At 41.4% G+C, this 20,144-nt stretch overlaps 1 protein-coding gene across 7 annotated transcripts in view; it reads right to left on the reverse strand.

Moving 5' to 3' along the window:
- Nucleotides 1-20,144, reverse strand: part of LOC105383678 (tau-tubulin kinase homolog Asator) — a 76,035-nt gene that overhangs the window by 5,240 nt on the left and 50,651 nt on the right. For 6 of the 7 annotated variants that reach the window (XM_048632110.1, XM_048632107.1, XM_048632108.1 and 3 more), the window contains 16 exons: nucleotides 19,386-19,511; nucleotides 18,781-18,864; nucleotides 18,282-18,378; nucleotides 17,318-17,410; nucleotides 16,305-16,373; nucleotides 15,736-15,824; nucleotides 15,315-15,416; nucleotides 14,032-14,151; nucleotides 12,735-12,852; nucleotides 11,136-11,293; nucleotides 5,105-5,231; nucleotides 3,855-3,951; nucleotides 3,047-3,142; nucleotides 2,179-2,245; nucleotides 1,812-1,938; nucleotides 934-1,048 (listed from right to left, as the gene is read on the reverse strand). In XM_048632110.1, the coding sequence (XP_048488067.1) occupies nucleotides 934-1,048; nucleotides 1,812-1,938; nucleotides 2,179-2,245; nucleotides 3,047-3,142; nucleotides 3,855-3,951; nucleotides 5,105-5,231; nucleotides 11,136-11,293; nucleotides 12,735-12,852; nucleotides 14,032-14,151; nucleotides 15,315-15,416; nucleotides 15,736-15,824; nucleotides 16,305-16,373; nucleotides 17,318-17,410; nucleotides 18,282-18,378; nucleotides 18,781-18,864; nucleotides 19,386-19,511 (1,685 nt within the window). The remainder of the gene's footprint in view (nucleotides 1-933; nucleotides 1,049-1,811; nucleotides 1,939-2,178; nucleotides 2,246-3,046; nucleotides 3,143-3,854; nucleotides 3,952-5,104; nucleotides 5,232-11,135; nucleotides 11,294-12,734; nucleotides 12,853-14,031; nucleotides 14,152-15,314; nucleotides 15,417-15,735; nucleotides 15,825-16,304; nucleotides 16,374-17,317; nucleotides 17,411-18,281; nucleotides 18,379-18,780; nucleotides 18,865-19,385; nucleotides 19,512-20,144) is intronic. The other variant, XM_048632109.1, reaches the window with a different exon arrangement.

Genomic DNA, 20,144 nt, shown 5'->3' on the forward strand with positions numbered 1-20,144 from the left:
GAGTCTGCGCGACACAAAACATTTGCAGGTGTAGTGGGGTGGTTAGTGGCAATGACGGAAGACAGAGCAGACATTTATGTATATCTGTTCTGCCTTCCTACTACATTATTATGATTTGAGTACTGTGAGTCAGCATGGGCAGCACCAGCGCTACTAGTACCATAACGGAACGGCGGTTTACGTTTTTGCGTTGATTTTTGAAAATTAAACACAGTCACGGAATCGCATACGTACCCGATGCCCCTTATTGACGAACTTTTGCAATCTACAAAGCGTAATTGCGTCATGAGCACGCTAGATATGCGCTCTGGTTATTGGCAAGTGGCTGTCAAGGAGGCTGACCGTGACAAAACAGCTTTAGTTTCACCGTTCGGTACCTTCAGATTTAAACGCATGCCAATTGGCTTAAAGAATACCCCGGCTACACTCATGCGTCTCATCGATAGATTTCGCTCAGAATAAACTCACAGGGATGCTACGGTACTGGCTTACTTGGACGATTTATTGGTAATTTCGGAGACTTTTTAGCAACACGTAGAAGTGCCATTTTTCAACGTCTGAAAGTTTTCACTTACGCGAACTTGTCGTACGATTTCAGTACCCCAGCTAAAAGATCCCTAAAGAGACCTTGAATCCTGTTAAGGCGATTCACACGGCTGCGGTTGGCGGGTTATCATTGTATGCAAATATCCTATTTGAACATAAATATTCTTCCACCCAAAGGTTTTCTTGAAAAAATCGCTTTTAGTGATAACACCGCCTTTTTTGTACCAATGTGTTTGTAAATAGATTTTGTAAATTCTGTTCTTGGGTACAAACAAAGAATATTCCATCCATCTATGTCAGTAGAAAATCCACAATCCGCTCGGTGAGGCGTTAAATTGTGTGAACCACCTAACCCCTCCACCACTCCTGAGGGCGTCCCACGCCTACCTCGAGTGCGGCTGCGGCGGCTGGCGGTGGCGCGGCCTCGCGAAGCGCAGGTTCAGTTCCCGCGCGGGGTCCGACGCGTACTTGTCGTGTGCGTTCGCTCGGCGACGTCGAAGCGCTGGAGGATGAAGGAAAAATTTTAGTTAATATATAAAAAAATAAAAAAAACACTCTCACGCCTTGTACTAATGTACTCCCTTGCGGGGTAGGCAGAGGTGCATTGCTGCACCCACTTTTCGCCAGAGTGTTATGTTAGTCCCAATGTAATAGGGGGCGGGCCTATTGCCATTTTACGGGCACATCCAAGACCCGAGAACAAATATCTGTGTTTAAACAAATATCTGCCCCAGCCGGGAATCGAACCCGGGACCTTCGGCTCAGTAGTCAGGGTCACTAACCACTACGCCATTCGGTCGTCAGTTAATATAATACACTGTAATAATTATGTGATACTTTGGAAAGGTTTGATTGATTATTGCCATTGGATTACTGAACAAATTATTTCAATAATAGAATATATGAATCTACATTATCCATCGGGAAATCCTGTAAGAGATGTGCGAAAGGTAATTGACGAAGCATGTAGTGGTTACATAAAATATCTATTTAGGTAGATTTGCATTAATATTTTTCTACTTCTTGGTAACAAAACCTTTAAAAACAAATTATATCTCCGCCTATTACGCATTCAAAGCTCAAGTAGAAATTTCATAGATTCTTAGAAAGCCTATTTCAAGGAGAATCGAATGGTATTAACAAAATGCAATAACTAATAGCGAGTCGGTCCTCTGAAGACAGCTCCACCTCTTTCTTTGACGATGCTATTATTATCTCCCTTCTCTGAGTCTCTTCTCTCTCTGAGAGAGCTATATTTCTCTCACCTGGAGTCAAGTCGTTGGGGTCGGGCGAGAGCGGTCCGTCGCCGCTCCACGAAGCGCACTTGGCCAGTCTGTTCTCTGAAGAGAGAGCTATCGGGATCCGGGATGTCGTTCCGCTGGTTGACGACCGCTGGGGACAAGATGGCGGATGTTATAATATGGCGGATGTAGATTTAGTTGCAAAGTATTATTACACGAGAGGCTGACGCCAGTGTGCAGTAATATCTTTGTGTAAAATGCATCAATTAAAGAGGATATTATGAGGAAGATAAAGAAAGAATATGAAAATAGAGGCCATTCCATAAGTGGGAATAGGAAGTAATAATGACATCTCTATGAAAAGCATAAGACGCATAAAATGTATACTTACGTCGCGCAAACTCTGCGACCCATCTCCGGCTGCACTGTTTATCTCTCGTTTGAAGTCTCCACTGCATCTGAAAACAACAAAAATAACATGGTTTTAAATAGGGCTAGGAGCGGTGGTAGCTCAGTCGGGTAAGCGCCCGCTTCTCAATCAAGAGATGCGGGATCCCGGCGCTGACATGTACCAATGAGTTATTTTAACTTAAGTACAATGTATACCATCGCTCTTACGGTGAAGGAAAACATCGTGAGGAAACCTGCATACCTAGATTTAGCACATCTAGATATGTCAACCCACCAACCCGCAGTGGACCAGCGCGGTGGGAAATGGTCCAAGCTTAGGAAGGCAGTTTAGACCTTGGGGATATGCACAAAGGTTCCACTCGAGAGAGCCAGGTGCAGGTACTTACACCCCCACAGAGAATAGAATAGAATAGGGCTTTCATCCTCCTCTATGCCTAATGCTATTGCACTACTCTATATGGTTGTATGACACTGTATTGTGTATTGACTGAACGCAGATATAATTGTCAGGCATCAATTAACTAAAACCAAAGCCAACCATGCCAAGATATATTTTGGAGGTATACATCAAAGAAGTCTCAATAAAGTTATATTTTATTCTATACAGGGTGATACAAAAAGGGTATAATAAGCCGAAAGGGGGTGGCCCCCTGACTCGAAGTCAAAGTTGTTCAGAATGACCCCCTGAGTGACCCCTTTAGAATACCCTTTTTGCAACATCCTGTATTGTATTGTTTGACGATGATGATGATGATGATAATTAATTCAAATTCAAATCTTTATTGCATTCCATAATTAGTGTTACTTACATAAGGTGTTTATGTTTTGTGATTATGTTGATCACATACCTGTCACTAATGACCAGATCCGCCTTAGCCTTCTCCGGCAGGGGGCTGTGGCTCTTGTCGCCGCTCCGGGTCGATGACCTGTTGAGCAGTAACAGCCTACTAATATTATAAAAGCGAAACTTTGAAAATTTTGTAGGCAGAAGAAAAAATATTTTATGAAAATTTCAGCGTTACCTCGCTCTTTTCCCGAGGCAAGTTCAAATGTTTTTCTTATCTATCTTTAGTTTTTTAGAAAAATTGGTCAGTTTGACGACTAGATCATACAGTTTTATTTATCGGGCGTATATTATTTACTAAACACCTGTATGTTATAAAGACGTTGATGGAAGACCCTGACGGGATAGCATGAGACGCAAGGCGCACATTGAGACGTGACAAAAGTTTTAACTTTCAGTGATAGTTATAACTATGGCCTTTGCTCAGAAGTGGGACATAATAGGCACTTAAAAACATTACCCTCCTCCTTCGGCAGTCGGGTAAAAATCTGAATACATCTGTACAGCAATATGTTGTTTCTATGATACATAGATGACGACCGAATGGCGTAGTGGGTAGTGACCCTGACTACAAAGCCGATGGTCCCGGGTTCGATTCCCGGCTGGGGCAGATATTTGTTTAAACACAGATATTTGTTCTCGGGTCTTGGATGTGCCCGTAAAATGGCAATAGGCCCGCCCCCTATTACATTGGGGCTAACATAACACTCTGGCGAAAAGTGAGTGCAGCAATGCACCTCTTTCTACCCCGCAAGGGAGTACATTAGTACAAGGCGTGAGTGCGTGTATGATACATAGATTTTGTATCTCACCTCTTGTCCCGCTGATGTTCCGTGGCGTCGTAGTAGATGGACGCCTCGTCGTGGTTGCGAGGCGCTTCGCCACCGCTCACCACTGAGTGGATTTTTACTGTAACAACATTATTATTCAATTATATTATGGTATGGGTATCCGAGAAATGTGTCAGGCTGCGTTCACAGTAGGCCAATTGTTGTAGGCCCGTTAATAACGACTAAGTGTGAGTGCAAAACTAGAAAAATGAGAACACTCGGCATACATACGACGACCGAGTGGCGTAGTGGTTAGTGCCCTGACTACTGAGCCGAAGGCCCCGGGTTCGATTCCCGGCTGGGGCAGATATTTGTTTAAACACAGATATTTGTACTCGGGTCTTGGGTGTTGATATTTATATTTAGTATCTATCTATCTATGTATTTGTGTAGATATATCAGCTGTCCGACACCCATAACACAGGTTCTGCCTAGCTTGGGGTTGGATGGCCGTGTGTGAGATGTCCCCACATATTTATTATTATTTATTATTTATTTACTGAACATGTACGCCGCCAACTCATGTGAACACATTTAATTTGTATAACTTCCTAGATTATTACCTTATTGTACTGAATATTGTGTATTTTACGGATGTGTACTGTTTGTGTTCCTAATAAATAAAAACAACTGTTTGACTATTCGCGCAGCCTGAGCTTAGAAAGTTTATCCCGTAGTATAATTCTAGAATAATCTAGAATACTACTTATAAGCATCCCGAGTCCACGTTGTTCTATGTTAACAAGTAACGCTACTTTTTAGAATTAATCCTATTTCAGATAATTTAAATTTTCCGAAACAGCTAGTTGTCCACTCCAAACATTTTTACCTCCAAGTAGCGGCATAATGGTTGATCGTACTCAGTGCAATATAGCTCTTACCCTCCTGACTAGAACCGTCATTACTCTCCGTCACCCACCACTCATATCTCTAGTCTCAAGGACTAGTAGTACCTAACAATGCAATCTAATATATCTCTCACCACTCATATCTCTAGCCGGGACGACTATAAACTTAGTGCAATCTAAAACGAGTCTTACCCTCCTGACTAGAAGCGTCGTTACTCTCCGTCACCCACCACTCATATCTCTAGTCTCAAGGACTAGTAACACAATACAATGCAATATAGCTCTTACCCTTCTGACTAGAACCGTCATTACTCTCCGTCACCCACCACTCATATCTCTAGTCTCAAGGACTAGTAACACAATACAATGCAATTTAGCTCTTACCCTCCTGACTAGAAGCGTCGTTGTTGTCTGCGCGCACGCGTATCTCGAGGCGCGAGGACACGGTGGCGGGGGGCGGGGCGGGCGGCGAGGGGGGCGGGGTGCGCGGCGCCGGCTTGTACGAGAGGTTCTGTAACAATTAAGTTATAATAATATAATAATAATAAACGTTTATTGCAGGCAGTTTACCCATAGTTCACAAATTACTTACATAAAAATTTATAGATTAAAATTAAAATAATAAAAACAATACATACAGTGGTTTAAAAAAATAAAAATAATTCAAAGATAGCTTTCTACCTAAAATACAGTTATATACAGGATGTTGCAAAAGTGGTGACTGGGGGGTCATCGAGAACAACTTCTGTTCTACGACTTTTGGATGTAGTCCTCTCGAGTATTAGGTAGAGATTGGTGGACTGATGTATTGATTTATTGATGGATAGATGGGTATATGGATAGATAGATAGATTGATTAATGGATTGATGGATGGTTGGATTGATGGACTGATGGATTGATAGATGGATAGGTGGATAGAAAGACGGATAGGTGGATAGAGAACGCGCGGATATTGCTACAAGTCTGTTCGGCGAACCGATTTTCATGAATCTTTGTCTAGTGACTCACAGGCGGCTGCTCGGGGCTGCCGCTGTGTCGGGAGGCCACGCCGCGCGTCACGTCCACCCTGTATCTTAGCGGGCCAAAAGGATGGATAGAAGGGTAGATGGATGGAAGGGTAGATGGATGGAAGGGTAGATGGATGGAAGGGTTGATGGATTGATGGATTTATGAGATAATGGATTGATGGATTGATAGATTGACGGATTGTCGGAATGATGGCTTATTGATGGATTGATTTGATGTATTCATGTATAGTTGGATTGATAGATTGATTTATTTATTTATTTATTTAAACTGGAACACCAGCAGCTTATACAACTAACATTTTTAAAACAGATATTAAAATTAAAATTTCGTTATAAAAGCCAATTAAAGGTACACAACATTCGTAAATTATCTAAGACAACTTAAAATAAAAATTTATATAAAATTAACAATTTTTTAACTTAACTAAAATATATAAAATGTTTTTCTAAGTACTAAGTACAGAGATCACAGTATGAACACAAATATTTATACTTTCAAACTAAAACAAACAATTAGGCAGGTAAGTAATAAGAATATTATTTCATACATTGGATTTTTTTCTTAAAACAATTATACGAATCGTGAAAAATGTCAAGGTTAACATTATCCAATTTGTTGCTATAAATGTTATGGAGATCACATAGCCTATTTACTGATGAATGTGAGCCTAAATTTGTACGGGGTTTAGGTCCACACATTAGTTTTTTAATTGGGTACCTCGTATATTTGAAAGGAATCGGGAAGGAAATACTCTCAAGTAGATCAGGACAGTCTATAAGATTATTAATAATTTTATAAAGAAATAAAAGGTCATGGGTCTCTCGTCTATTGCGTAATGATTTCATGTTAAAAAAAGTTAAGCGGTGATCATACGGAGATTTATGAGACACATTAGAGGAAATAAAAGCAAGATGACGGGTAAAGGCTCTCTGTATAGATTCGATACGATGTGAGTTGGCTGCATAAGAAGGACTCCAGGCAGAGGAAGCAAATTCGAGATGACTACGAACTAGGGAATTATACAGGATAATCTTAGTGTCAGCTCTAAAGCCTTTACTTTGGCGTTTTATAAATCCTAACATTTGCGCTGCTTTTTTAATAATAGAATCTATATGAGAGGAAAATTGTAATTTCGAGTCAATTATTATTCCCAGGTCACGAATCTCACTGACCTCCGTCACTGCATTACTGTCGAGAAGGTAATCAAAGGAATGTGGAACTTTTTTTCGTGTAAACTTAATATGAAAACATTTTTGAGCGTTGATCAACATGCAATTAATATCACACCATTTCAAAATATTATTAAGATCGTCTTGAAGAAGACAGTTGTCGTCGGTAGAAGTTATGGTACGGTAAATTTTTAAATCATCGGCAAACATTGAGTATTTACTATATTGGATGTGATGGGTCAGATCATTTATAAAAGCAAGGAAAAGAATTGGACCTAAATGAGAACCTTGAGGCACACCGGACTCAGCATAGAAGAATTTAGATTGAAAACCATTGATTGAGACAACTTGTTCCCTTTTTTCTAAGTATGAAGTTAGCCACTTTATTAATGAAACATTTATGCCGATTACTTCAAGTTTTTTGAGAAGAAGGGTGTGACAAACTTTGTCAAATGCACTGGTAAAGTCGATATAAATTGCGTCGACTTGCAGACCTGCGTCGACTGTATGGGACAATTCACTAATATAACTAACCAGATTTGTTTCGACTGAGCGACCCTTCCTAAATCCATGTTGTGATTTACTTAACGCATGATCTAAATTTTTTGTAAGAATTGGACAAACGATAGCTTCAAATAGTTTAGCAAAACAGGACAGGATAGAAATAGGTCTGTAGTTTTTCACTAAGGTGATGTCACCTTTTTATGTATCGGGGTAATTCTAGCTCTTTTCCACTCTGTAGGAAAATTACCATCTTGTAAAGATTTATTAAATATAATGCACAATGGGAGGGCTAAGGCTGTGACGCACCGTTTTACAAGTAACGGATGAATGCCGTCCGGACCTGCTGATTGAGATGCATTTAGTTTATTAATACATTTAATTATTACTCTTTCAGTTATTCCGTAGTTAATATTGGTAGTTATAGGGGTAGTGGAGTTACTATTATTAGTTCTGGCTGAAGAAGAAGTTTTTTTGTTATAGATATTAGAAAAATGAGTAGCAAAAAGATTAGATATGTCTGTTGTGTTGTTACCAATTAGGTTATTGAGATGCATCACTGTAGGTATAGTCGAAGCTCCTTTACGTTTGTCCTTCACATAACGCCAAAAAGCTTTGGGATTAGAATGAATTTCATTCTCCAGTCTACACTTATAGTCAGAGTAGCATTTATCTAAGAGTTTATGACATCGGCTACGCAGTAATTCATATTCAAATTTGTCTCTAGGGTTTTTAAACTTTTTGTATTTGTTTCTTAACTTGTTTTGTTCAGTTAGGAGACATATTAGTTGTTTGGTGAACCATGGAGGATATCTTGACATTTTTCTAGTTCGTTTGGGTACAAATTTATCAATAGCAGAGATTAATTTATCCTTAAGTATACAAACCATAGAATCTACATTATCACAGTAAGAGAATTCGGAATGCCAGTCGGTAGAGTTCAGTTCTAAATTAATACTATCAAAGTCAGCCTTATAGTAGTTGAGTGAGGGGCGTTCATTACATTTTAAATATTGAAGACTAGTAAGTGGAAAGTCCAGTAACAAACCAGGATGTAGTTTATCTAATTTGCTTAAATTTTCCAGTGAAACTGAGTTTTCTAGATTACTTATATTACTAAGAATGAGATCTAATATTTTATCATCACTATTGCGAGTGGTATTTATTTGGTGTAAGTCATTAGCATTAATAAAATCAACTAAAGCGTAACCTAAGTTATTGCTATAATTATTAGGAACCATATGATGAGAATCTAGGCTTGGACTCCAGTTAATAAAACTTAAATTAAAATCGCCAACTATAATAACATCATTAGTATTGTGAATAACATTATTGGCATTATCTAGAAATGTATTTAGTGTATTAATTTTTACGGGCGGAGGGAGATATACAGCGCAGATTGTAATTTTTCTAACAATATTGTTAACTTTAGGATTAAGTGTAACCCATAAATCTTCACAATCACTTTCCCAATTATGTATGCGAAAAGATTCTATGTCACGAGAAACAGCTATCATGACACCTCCACCATCTTTTTTTGCGGAACTAGTTATACGGTCTCTACGATATACAATATACCTATTATCAATAAATTCTGAATTACTTATATTTGAATTGAGCCATGTCTCTGTAAAGACAATAATTTTATAATTGTGACGAAGAATATTGTTATTAACATCTGTTGTTTTGGTTTTTATGCCTCTAACATTTTGATAATACATATCCATTATTGAAAAATTGAAACAATAAAAAACATTAATAAGGTAAGATGAGAAAATAACTACACTAATTAATTTTATGTAAGCAAGAAGAGTTCCTTATCACCAAGATTGGAGAATATTCATCTTTACGTGCTTGAATTCGCCCATTACGTACCCAAACAAATTTGTACGATAACTCCTTGGCCTTCTTACGTACTTCCGCATGGAGCGACTTGTTCGTCGGCGTCAGGTGCTCGGCGACGTAGACAGGCGAGCTGGGTCCATCGTAGCCAACGTGGCTTGTGCTTAATTTGTTTGCAGGGTTCTTTCTGTTGTAACTGGACACTGCAGCGATGAGAGCATCACGGTGGCGGGTACTGCGAAGCTTAGCTACTACCGTTCGGGGTCTTGGGTTCTCCTTATTGAGCTTAGCAACTCGCGTGACATGGAGGACATCGTCGTCTTTGATCTGGCAGTCCACTGACTTAGCTAGTTTTGTAATAATGCATGGTAAGTTTTCCGATTTTTTTTCAGGGAGGCCGTTTATCTCTACGTTACTTTCTCTCATTTGCTGTTCTACAAGACACAGCCTTGTTGATAGGTCATTGACACAAGATTTTAAATTCAAATTATCTTCTTCAAGTTTCTTAATGTGCGTTGACTTTTCCTCAAGGCTAGCTTTTAAATCCTCGAAATGCTGGTTAAAAAACGTCATAGCGTCGTGGAAGCTACCAATTTGTTGGTTAATGCTCTGGAGTTCGGCCATCACCAATTCTTTAATGCTAGACTTTATAGCCGCAGTTATTTCTTGTTTCAGAATGTCACGAAGATTAGACTCCGTCACATAGCTAGATTCATTTTGTGTGATGTTGTTGGTTTTCTTACGGGTGGTTATGTTGGAGTCTTCCGGCGTGGTTTTTAAATTGGGTTGTTTGCTTGAGGCGGGGCGGGGGGCTTGTGGAGTTGATACAGAGGTGGGCCCAATCGTGGTAGACGCACCTTTCGTAGACAGGCACGGGGTGCACTTCCAGTTGCTCTTGTTCTCTTTTGTCATGAGAGCATAGCGCTTAGAAGAGACATCTGCACAGTCAAGGTCGTATGTTTGAGCACATAGGGTACACTTCATAAATTGGGTATGATGTAGTTTGTTGTTGCACTTTACACACACATTATTTACTGGAGCCATTTTAAATTTCACTGGGTTAATATGATGTGTATTTATATCTTGCGTTTAACGGCAGCGAGCGCTCGAGTAGGGCACTGCAGCGCTGCTCTAGCGATAGCGCAAAAGTGACCGTTGGCCCAAGGTCAACGTTCCGGCCGTGAGACTCAAAATTACGTATTTTTTAAAATGTTTTTGGTTATTATTCACGACACCGAAGCCAGACACTGTTATTATAAGCACCAAAATATAGTTTATGACTAAAGGCTTCTAATGATGTACAGTAGCACAAATTACGGTTACTATTTACCACTTTTATGAATTAAATTATAAGAAGAACGTTAAGTACATGTTGTCAGTAAGAGAGCGCGCGCGCGAAAAAAATTGATGGATTGATGGATTGGTAGATAGATGGATTGGTATATTGACGTACAGATGGACAGAGACCGAACTCTGTAACGAACTGATTTTCATGAATCTTTTTCTATTTAGTGTCTAGTGACTCACAGGGGTGCTCCGGGCGCGCGGCGGCGGCGGCTCGGGGCTGCCGCTGTGTCGGGAGGCCACGCCGCGCGTCACGTCCACCCTGTATCTTAGCGGGCCAAAAGGATGGATAGAAGGATAGATGGATGGATTAATGGATTGATAGATGGTAGATTGATGGATTGATGTATTGATGGATTGGTGGATTGATAGTTTGAAAGATTGATGAATAGATGGGTGGATGGATAGAAAGACGGATAGATGGATGTATGTACTTACGGATGGAAAGAGAACGCGCGGATTTTGCTCCTACTCTATCTATGATGAACTGATTTTCATGGTTCTTTTTCGCATCTATATGGGTACTCACAGGGGTGCTCCGGGCGCGCGGCGGCGGCGGCTCGGGGCTGCCGCTGTGGCGGGAGGCCACGCCGCGCGTCACGTCCACCCTGTATCTCAGCGGGCCGCTGTCGCAGTCGAAGGAAGCTTGCTGCAGTAATGGTGGTCCGAGGTCTCTTACGTGGGAACCTGGATGATGGAACAGTTTAGTTTAATATCCATGAAACGATCCATGCTGTCGGATGGGCATGTAAAGCAGTCGGTCCTGCGCCTAGCTCTCTCCAGTCGTGTCGGTCAATCCGTCCCATTGGGCTATGAGAGTGATGGAACAGAGAGTGCTCCTGTGTACTGCGCACACACTTGGGCACTATAATCTACTCCTGCGTAGATGGCTGATCTCAATTGAGATTGGCCGCCGTGGCCGAAATTCGGCTAGGAGGACATTAGTTTAATATTTTATATTAATATTTAATTTTTCCATTCTCGGTTAGAGCATAACCAGGGAGTAGTGGTTAACTTTTGACACATCTGTCATGAATTTTATATGGAGATGACGTTTAATTTATAAATCAATCAATGTCGGTTAGATAACCGACAGTGGAGAAATCGGCTGTAAATGTGCTAAAATTGCCGCTACTTAGGTAAAAATACTCCATTTGATCAGCCAATATTGTTTCAGACGGACGCCATTTTGTTCGTTAATTCGTTTTTATAATTATATTTGACTATAATAGAGACCTATAGCGGGCTCGGTCGGTTCGATCCGTGCGAGGCGATTGGCGCGCGCTATACACTGCTCGGCTGCTATTGGTTGCGGCATTAACCCTCTCTTGCGACTCTTGTGGTCGCCCTTAAGGTATGGAGTACTGTGGAGCAACGCCATTGGTCTACAACGGCATTGACGCGTTCTGAATCCTCTTTTATCATGATAATGTGCTAAAATTGCCTCTATTTTGGTTAAGAAACTCAATTTTACTAGCCAATTTTGTTTCAGACGGCCGTCATTTTGTTTTTTTCGTTAATTTTCACTGTACCTAACAGTAAGTATTGTGACCTATAGCGACCGCTAGATGGCGGTGTGAGTATAGTGACCTATAGCGACCGCTAGATGGCGGTGTGAGTATAGTGACCTATAGCGACCGCTAGATGGCGGTGTGAGTATAGAGACCTATAGCGACCGCTAGATGGCGGTGTGAGTATAGTGACCTACAGCGACCGCTAGATGGCGGTGTGAGTATAGTGACCTATAGCGACCGCTAGATGGCGATGTGAGTATAGTGACCTATAGCGGCCGCTAGATGGCGGTGTGAGTATAGTGACCTATAGCGACCGCTAGATGGCGATGTGAGTATAGTGACCTATAGCGGCCGCTAGATGGCGGTGTGAGTATAGTGACCTATAGCGACCGCTAGATGGCGATGTGAGTATAGTGACCTATAGCGGCCGCTAGATGGCGGTGTGAGTATAGTGACCTATAGCGACCGCTAGATGGCGGTGTGAGTATAGTGACCTATAGCGGGCTCGGTCGGTTCGATCCGTGCGACGCGATTGGCGCGCGCTATACACTGCTCGGCTGCTATTGGTTGCGGCATTAACCCTCTCTTGCGATTGGTCTACAACAGTTACTGACCAATAGCGGGCTCGGTCCAGCAGCGCGGGCGCTCGGGCAGTGGCTGCACGGACGGGATGTGAACAGAGGCTGGGCGGGAGTTGCTGCGCGGGCTGGGCTGCGAAGGCGGCGTGGGCGGCTGTGGAAGGTAAATAGAATAGAATAGAATATTCTTTATTTGTACACAAGAATAGATTATACAAAGCTTAAATACAAACACATTGGTACAAAAAAGGCGGTCTTATCACTAAAAGCGATTTTTTTCAAGACAACCTTTGGGTGGAAGAATATTTATGTTCAGATAGGGTCAAGTGTACTAAAGAATTTATTAATTAAATATAAATACCAGCAATAGATGGGTTAGTGGTGCTTAACAGATTTAGGGCTCCAATACATAAACGTGTATGAGGTCGTAAAGGAGGGATTGGGAAAAAAACTGAACGGATTCGTACAAAATTTGGCATATGGGAAGCAGACAACTTGGGTAAACACATAGGCTACTTTTTGACTCTTCCGAGCCAAATTTTGTACGAATCCGTTCAGTTTTTTTTTAAGTAAAAAACCTACACAGCATACGCTAGAAAATTATAAAATAAAACGTAACTCTATACAAACAAAAGCATTGAATGATCCGGTTCAGCTTTGCTCAGCTACCTCATGTAAATGTATAATATTTTTTTATTTTTATTTATCATAATAAATTTTAGTTTTTTAATACATTTTACTAGCATATTTTAACCACTAAGGTTAGTATTACAGAAGGCTGTGCCATTGCTCTTACGGTGAAGGAAAACATCGTGAGGAAACCTGCATATCTACATCGTACATATGCATCCTAAGTTCATTGTACTCATTCAAAGACGGCAATGCGGCTCACGTCACGGCCTATCACATGTACAACCAAAAGCGGGTTTGCGAATCACCTCTGACCCTTTCGGGGATCGGTCGTGATCATAATGTATCTTCAAAGTACTATACCTTAAGCGGTGGTAGCTCAGTCGGGTAAGCGCCCGCTTCTCACGCCAGAGATGCGGGTTCGAATCCCGGCGCTGACATGTACCAATAAGTTCTTTTCTGAATTTAAGTACAATGTATACCATCGCTCTTACGGTGAAGGAAAACATCGTGAGGAAACCTGCATATCTAGATTTAGCACATCTAGATATGTGAACCCACTAACCCGCAGTGGACCAGCGTGGTGGGAAATGGTCCAAGCTTAGGAAGGCAGTTTAGACCTTGGGGATATGCACAAAGGTTCCACTCGAGAGAGCCAGGTGCAGGTACTGACACCCCCACAGAGAATAGAATAGTACTATACCTTTTCCTGCTCGGGCTCGGGGAGCGCGGGGGGCGCGGGGGGCGCGGGGGTGAGCTGCGTGCGCGGCGCCGAGCTCTGCGAGACGGCGGACGCGGCGCGCGGCCCGCGGTGTTCCGGCGACTGGAAACACACACGCCTTGTACTAATGTACTCCCTTGCGGGGTAGGCAGAGGTGCATTGCTGCACCCACTTTTCGCCAGAGTGTTCGGTTAATCCCAATGTAATAGGGGGCGGGCCTATTGCCGTTTTACGGGCACATCCAAGACCCGAGAACAAATATCTGTGTTTAAACAAATATCTGCCCCAGCCGGGAATCGAACCCGGGACCATCGGCTCAGTAGTCAGGGTCACTAACCACTACGCCATTCGGCGACTGGAAAAATTATAATAATAATTTACGAGCTGTTCCCGCGAGCTTCGCTTCGCCTTAAAAAGTTTACCCGTGGGAATACAGCGATAAAAAGTGGCCTATGCTCTTTCTCAGGGTCTAGACTATCTGTATACTAAATTTCGTTCAAATCCGTTCAGTAGTTTTGGCGTGAAAGAGTAACAGACAGACAGACACAGTTACTTTCGCATTTATAATATTAGTTAGGATAGGATTTGTTGAACCAATTACAAGTTTTGTTGAGTATTGCCCTCTGAACTGTGAGGGCAGATGTACATTATTGTTAATGCAGTAAATAATGTGGATATACTGTGTACGAATCACGAGTTGACCCAAGTCGATTGTGTCCTTTGATAGCAATTTACTGACATCTTGATCAGCGCCCCTGTCGGTAATGTTAGCAACTAATAAAACGCATACAAAATCTAGTTATTCCCCTATCGAATTACAATCGACTTAAGTCGACATTAATCGTGATACACATCGCACACAGTTCAATTCATGTTTGTGCGAACTTTGAGGTCTATATTCACGTATAGTGCAACAAACTTATCTGTTCCGGTGAGAGCGAACTAAATTGATCCATAAGTCATTACTTACTAATGAATTATATATTAATATAGATTAGATGGGTTTATTAAAACCGCAAGGGTGAATTACCAATACAGGCAAACTTAAAATCTTACAGTATCAAGAAATATTAGACATTTACGTGAGCTCTCACCGGAACAGATAAGTTTGTGGCACTATAACTTGACTAAGGCTTTTGGCAGTTCCCTTGAGGTTTGACATTCGTTCATAGATACTATTTGTGCAGGTGGCCGACGTCTTACTCAAAACTATTAACCATTTCTATTCAATTTTAAACATCTAGATAAATAAATAACAAATTCACCTGCAGTTGTTCCTGTTTCCACTCATTGTCGGTTGTCTCCTCAGAGTCGTCAAACTGGGACTTCCACAGAGAGACAAGTGTTAGTGCACCGCCTTTAGTGACCTGTGGGAAATAATATGACGGTTATTTCCAACAACTGCTGGGTTTAATTTGTCGATACGGATATTTTTGTAAAGAGACAAAGATTTATATCGCATCCTGGTTCTTGGTCTAAGTTAACCCGCAAGGGAGTTTCAGGGAAAAAACCGAGACTAACGGGTGTTAAACATATTATTGACGAAAAATATTCACGTGACGTTGGTATAAAAAATACCGTAAATTCCCAAAATTCACAGATGAAAACAAAATCGCCACTAACTATTTTACAGCCCACTGTTTTACATTACTGGGGGCTTTTACATAGCATAAATAAGTACATTACCTGTTGCAAAGCGGATACGTTTTCATCGTCCATGACGGCAAATTGCGTGTAGCTCTGGTCAGCCCTGTTGCGAGCCGCTCTTCTATTGCCTGAAAACATAATGTTTTAGTATTGAGAAAGAAGCAAAGAATATACACTTATTTCAGACAGGACAGCTCGTAAAAAGATAAGTCTGTTCTGCTTCTCTGTGTCATAAGTAGTCCTCACATAATGTAAAACAGACTATAGCACTCGTTTTTATTAAAGACATGATTCATGTTACTGGTCGTTTTGACAGAATGTCATGTTAAATTATTACTGTGCTACCACAAAAAACTTTAAACACTGTTTAACTAGTGTTTAAAACGAAATTTGACAAAACGAAATTTGACAGATTTTGTTGGCGTTTGACAGCGCTAAACGCCTGTTAAATACTGTCTAAGTTTTTGTGGTAAGGCCCCCAGATTTCAGGTTCTTACTTCTGTACGGTATTAAACGATATTAAAGTGGATTAGGTTGTTAATTAAGTTGGTAGTTTAGTATTTTAGTAGCAGCTTGTTTTACTATCCGATTGTTTATAGATAACTCACCACGTTTGAAGTGTGTGTCGGAGTGAACGCTGTCAACGTCAGCTACGATCCTAGGGCTCACTGCTTCACCTTGAAGATAATAAGTTGAAGCTGTTACATACTGTGCTATCCACACTTACGCTGAGTTGCAGAAAGAAACTGAGGCGCGAGCATAGGATTCGATACTATTTTCGAATCTACACGAAGGGTCGCTTTTACCAAACGCTAAACGTATTTAAATCAAATTTTATATACATTTTGTACCAACTGACAGACGTATGACAGGCTACTAAATACGTTTAGCGTTTGGTGAAATTCCACCTAACATGGAAAAAACAAATGCCACTTTTGGAACTAACAAATTTGCCTTACATTTTGACAGTGACATTTGACGATACGCAACGTAAACGGAGGTTTCGAATCCTGTGCTCGGGCAACTGTATGCTAATGTCGACCTTAAATGTATTGCCGCCTTGCTGACAGTATATGGACAGAAAGAGCCAGGCATAGATTTAAAAGAATAAGAATAAGAATAAAATTTTATTTCAGACCATGTCCATAAAACAACACGTCCAATGTCAACATTAGCTTTAATTCGATTAGTTTGCGTTGCAGTAGGGTGTTTCATACACATAATACTGAACGGGTTCAGTTGATACGGTCACGATCCCTTTCTGAGTGTGTGCTGTGACGGCACAACATATATCTTTTGGTAACTAAACACATCTCAACCAAACACATATTTGTGTTTGGTTGAGGCTCCACTCCCACTCACTAAATTGGTTCTGGCAGAATACCAGCGCTGTGATTATTTAATTGTAATCATAGTATTATGCTGAGTCAGAACCCTTTTGCTAACATGATAAATATACATGTTGCTTTTCTATCTGCATGTCTTATAATAATGTTTTGTGTTTATGTAATCTAAAAAATTAATGTTAGAAAATCTTGCTGTGTAACCTGTGTATGTGTTGTGTTAAGTAAATAAATAACTTATCTATCTATCTATCTATCTAACTGTACAGTATACATACCGGGTGTATTAGCTTGTGCCTGGGCGAGGTGTTGCACGCAAGTAGGTGGCGCCGTCACCACGCGAAGTCGCGCCAGTGTCGGGCCGCCGCCGCCTGTAAAACAAATGTTAGTGTTAATGTTATTACAGGGTCAGATAAAGATATAGGCCCGGTATTATAGGATTTACAGAGGGTTTGATACGTTCATAAAGAGCTTTGTAAATCGGCGAACAAAACAAAATTCGACTCTTTTGTGTGTTGGAAAGTCGTTATCATCTATTTTGTTCGTCACTCTTACTATCTGCCTCTGCCCTGTATCTGAGCTGGCACCAAGTCGAAGGTATGGCTCAGGGGATGGATGGTATGGCTCTACACTGACGAAAAACGAAGTTTCGAAGCGCTGCTGTGCAAGCTGTACCCGTATCACGAAAATTCGAGCTAACGAATAGAATCGAATGCGAGTGCGACTATTGTCAACTTGACAGCATTTTCGAACACTTTTTACCTTTCGAATGAGTTTCGAAAAGAATGACCACAGAGTACATAATATTATTCTGACAATGACCTATGGAATGATTCAAACTTTCGCAAATCTATACACCGCCATTTTGTTGTTGACATGTTGACAGCACTTTCGAATAGACTATCGAATAGAATGTGCTGCGTTTTTTCCGGATCGCTCTACTGATTGCACGACAGCTTTCGTTCTTTCGTTTTTCGTCAGTATAGAGTGATCATTCAGGACCGGACAATGTGGAAATCTACTCTTCGAGCCCCATGACCCTGATTAGGGATTTCAGAAGGGCTACTACGGGGCGCATTCAAGACGTGACAAGAGTTTTGCATCGCGCTCACTCACATCGCGCAGCCTCAAGAGCGAGCGCAACGGAGAACTTTTGTCACGTCTTAATAGCGCCCCGTGCTACATGGCCAGGACTAGATGATGATGATGATGATGATGATGACTACTATCTAGACTACTCACTGGGCGCGGTGGCGGCGCGTCCCTTGCACGGGGGCACGCTCTGCCGCTCCGGCCGGGTGGCGGTACCTGTGCCCGTCACCGCTGATGTTGATGTTTCCTGGAGAAATGGAAGATTGGAGTGTTATAGTAAAGTGCATATTATGTATCATATTAGCAGTCGTATACCTTGTTTCACGTGGAAAGACATCTGATACAAACAAAAACTACCCTTATTCGAAAGTAATAAGGGTTTTGTCAGATGTCTTTCCTCGTGAAACAAGGTATAGATGGTGTGTGTTAAAAGCATGTAATACGTCAAGACAATTTTCATTAGGCTATTATTGCCGTAATATTACAGATTTTACGAGTATTTAAAACGATTTTAGGCAGCGCTCAACTTCTGTTTATTGTTGTTCTAGCTTTTGTTGTATGAGAGTAGGTTTCCAATTGTTCCGTAGCCCCAAAAAAACGCATTATCAGAGGGATTTTCTCATTATTATTTAAAAACATAAATATATACCTTGACATTCCTTTCAGGGGAAGGCGCGGGGGTGGTCCGCGGCTCCTCTTTTTCAGTCGTTGTTGGCTTGTCCGTGGTGGCCGACTGAAACCATAAGATAAATATAAAGATATCTAAACATAATCACAAACAGAAACAGTTTCAGAAAATGAATAGCACCATCGGAGGCCTTATTACTAAAAGTAATCTCTAAGGGCCAGTTTTTTGATCCATGGTCAACTCTAACCATTAGTCAAGTACTCAAGCATGACAGCTGCATACGAATTTTGTTGATTTAACTAATGGTTGTCATTTTTGACCAAAATGGTTATGCTAACTACAGATCAAAAAACTGGCCCTAAGTTAATTTTAAAAATACACACTTAACACTGGTTTAAAGTTTTAGGTATGGTTATGTTTAGTAATGGGCTGTGGTCTGTGGTCAACTCGCGTAGTCCGTACTGTGCTCACCACGACGCCGTTGACGTGTGCGTTGTTGTTGACGTGTCGCTCCTCCTGCTTCTTGTCGTGCTTGTGTCATCTCCCGTCATCCCTACTGTACTGTGGTCATCTCCCGTCGTCCTTACTGTACTGTGGTCAGCTCTTGTAGTCCGTACTGTACTCACCACGACGCCGTTGACGTGTGCGTTGTTGTTGGCGTGTCTTGTGTCTTGCTTCTTGTCGTGTTTGTGTCGCGTCTGCGTGTCGGTCGCGACGGCCGTTGTCGCGTCTGTGTCGGGCCGGCGACGGGTCTGAAGAAACAATTACACATAATTACAAAAAAAGTAGAAGCGTCCGTAGTCGAGCGGGTTTCAGTGATCGTAACTGATCACTGAGGTTAAGCAACAACTGGCACGGTCAGTCATTGGATGGGTGACCGATTTCAAGTGGTTCTTTTCCGGACGCTTCCGTGCTTCGGACGGCACGTTAAGCCGTGGGTCCCGGTTGCTCCTTCGGAAGCAGTCGTTAAGCCTAGTCAGAGGCCTTCGGGCGGCTTGAAAACATCTGACAGTCGGGTTGCCCACTTACCCGACAACTCTCTCAGCACAAGCTTGCTTGTGTTGGGGTCCACCAACCCGCACTTGGCCAGCGTGGTGGACTAGGCCTAAACCCTTCCTTCATTGGAAGGAGACCCGTGCCCCAGCAGTGGGGACGTAATGGGTCGTGATGATGACAAAAAAAGTAAAAGTAAAAATGTTTATTTCCTTTAAAAATATAAAAATATAAAAATATACAAGAGATGATGAATGTACTGACCCCCACACTAGGCAATGCCTGTCCCCTGGAGGATAGAGATAATAATTAACCCATTTAAATACGGCTTTTTCAAGAACATAAAACTTATACAGTGCAATCTTGGATAAATTTGATATAAGTATGTTAGA

This window comes from Plutella xylostella, chromosome 30 (assembly GCF_932276165.1).
Source record: "Plutella xylostella chromosome 30, ilPluXylo3.1, whole genome shotgun sequence".
NCBI classification, from domain to species: Eukaryota; Metazoa; Arthropoda; class Insecta; order Lepidoptera; family Plutellidae; genus Plutella; species Plutella xylostella.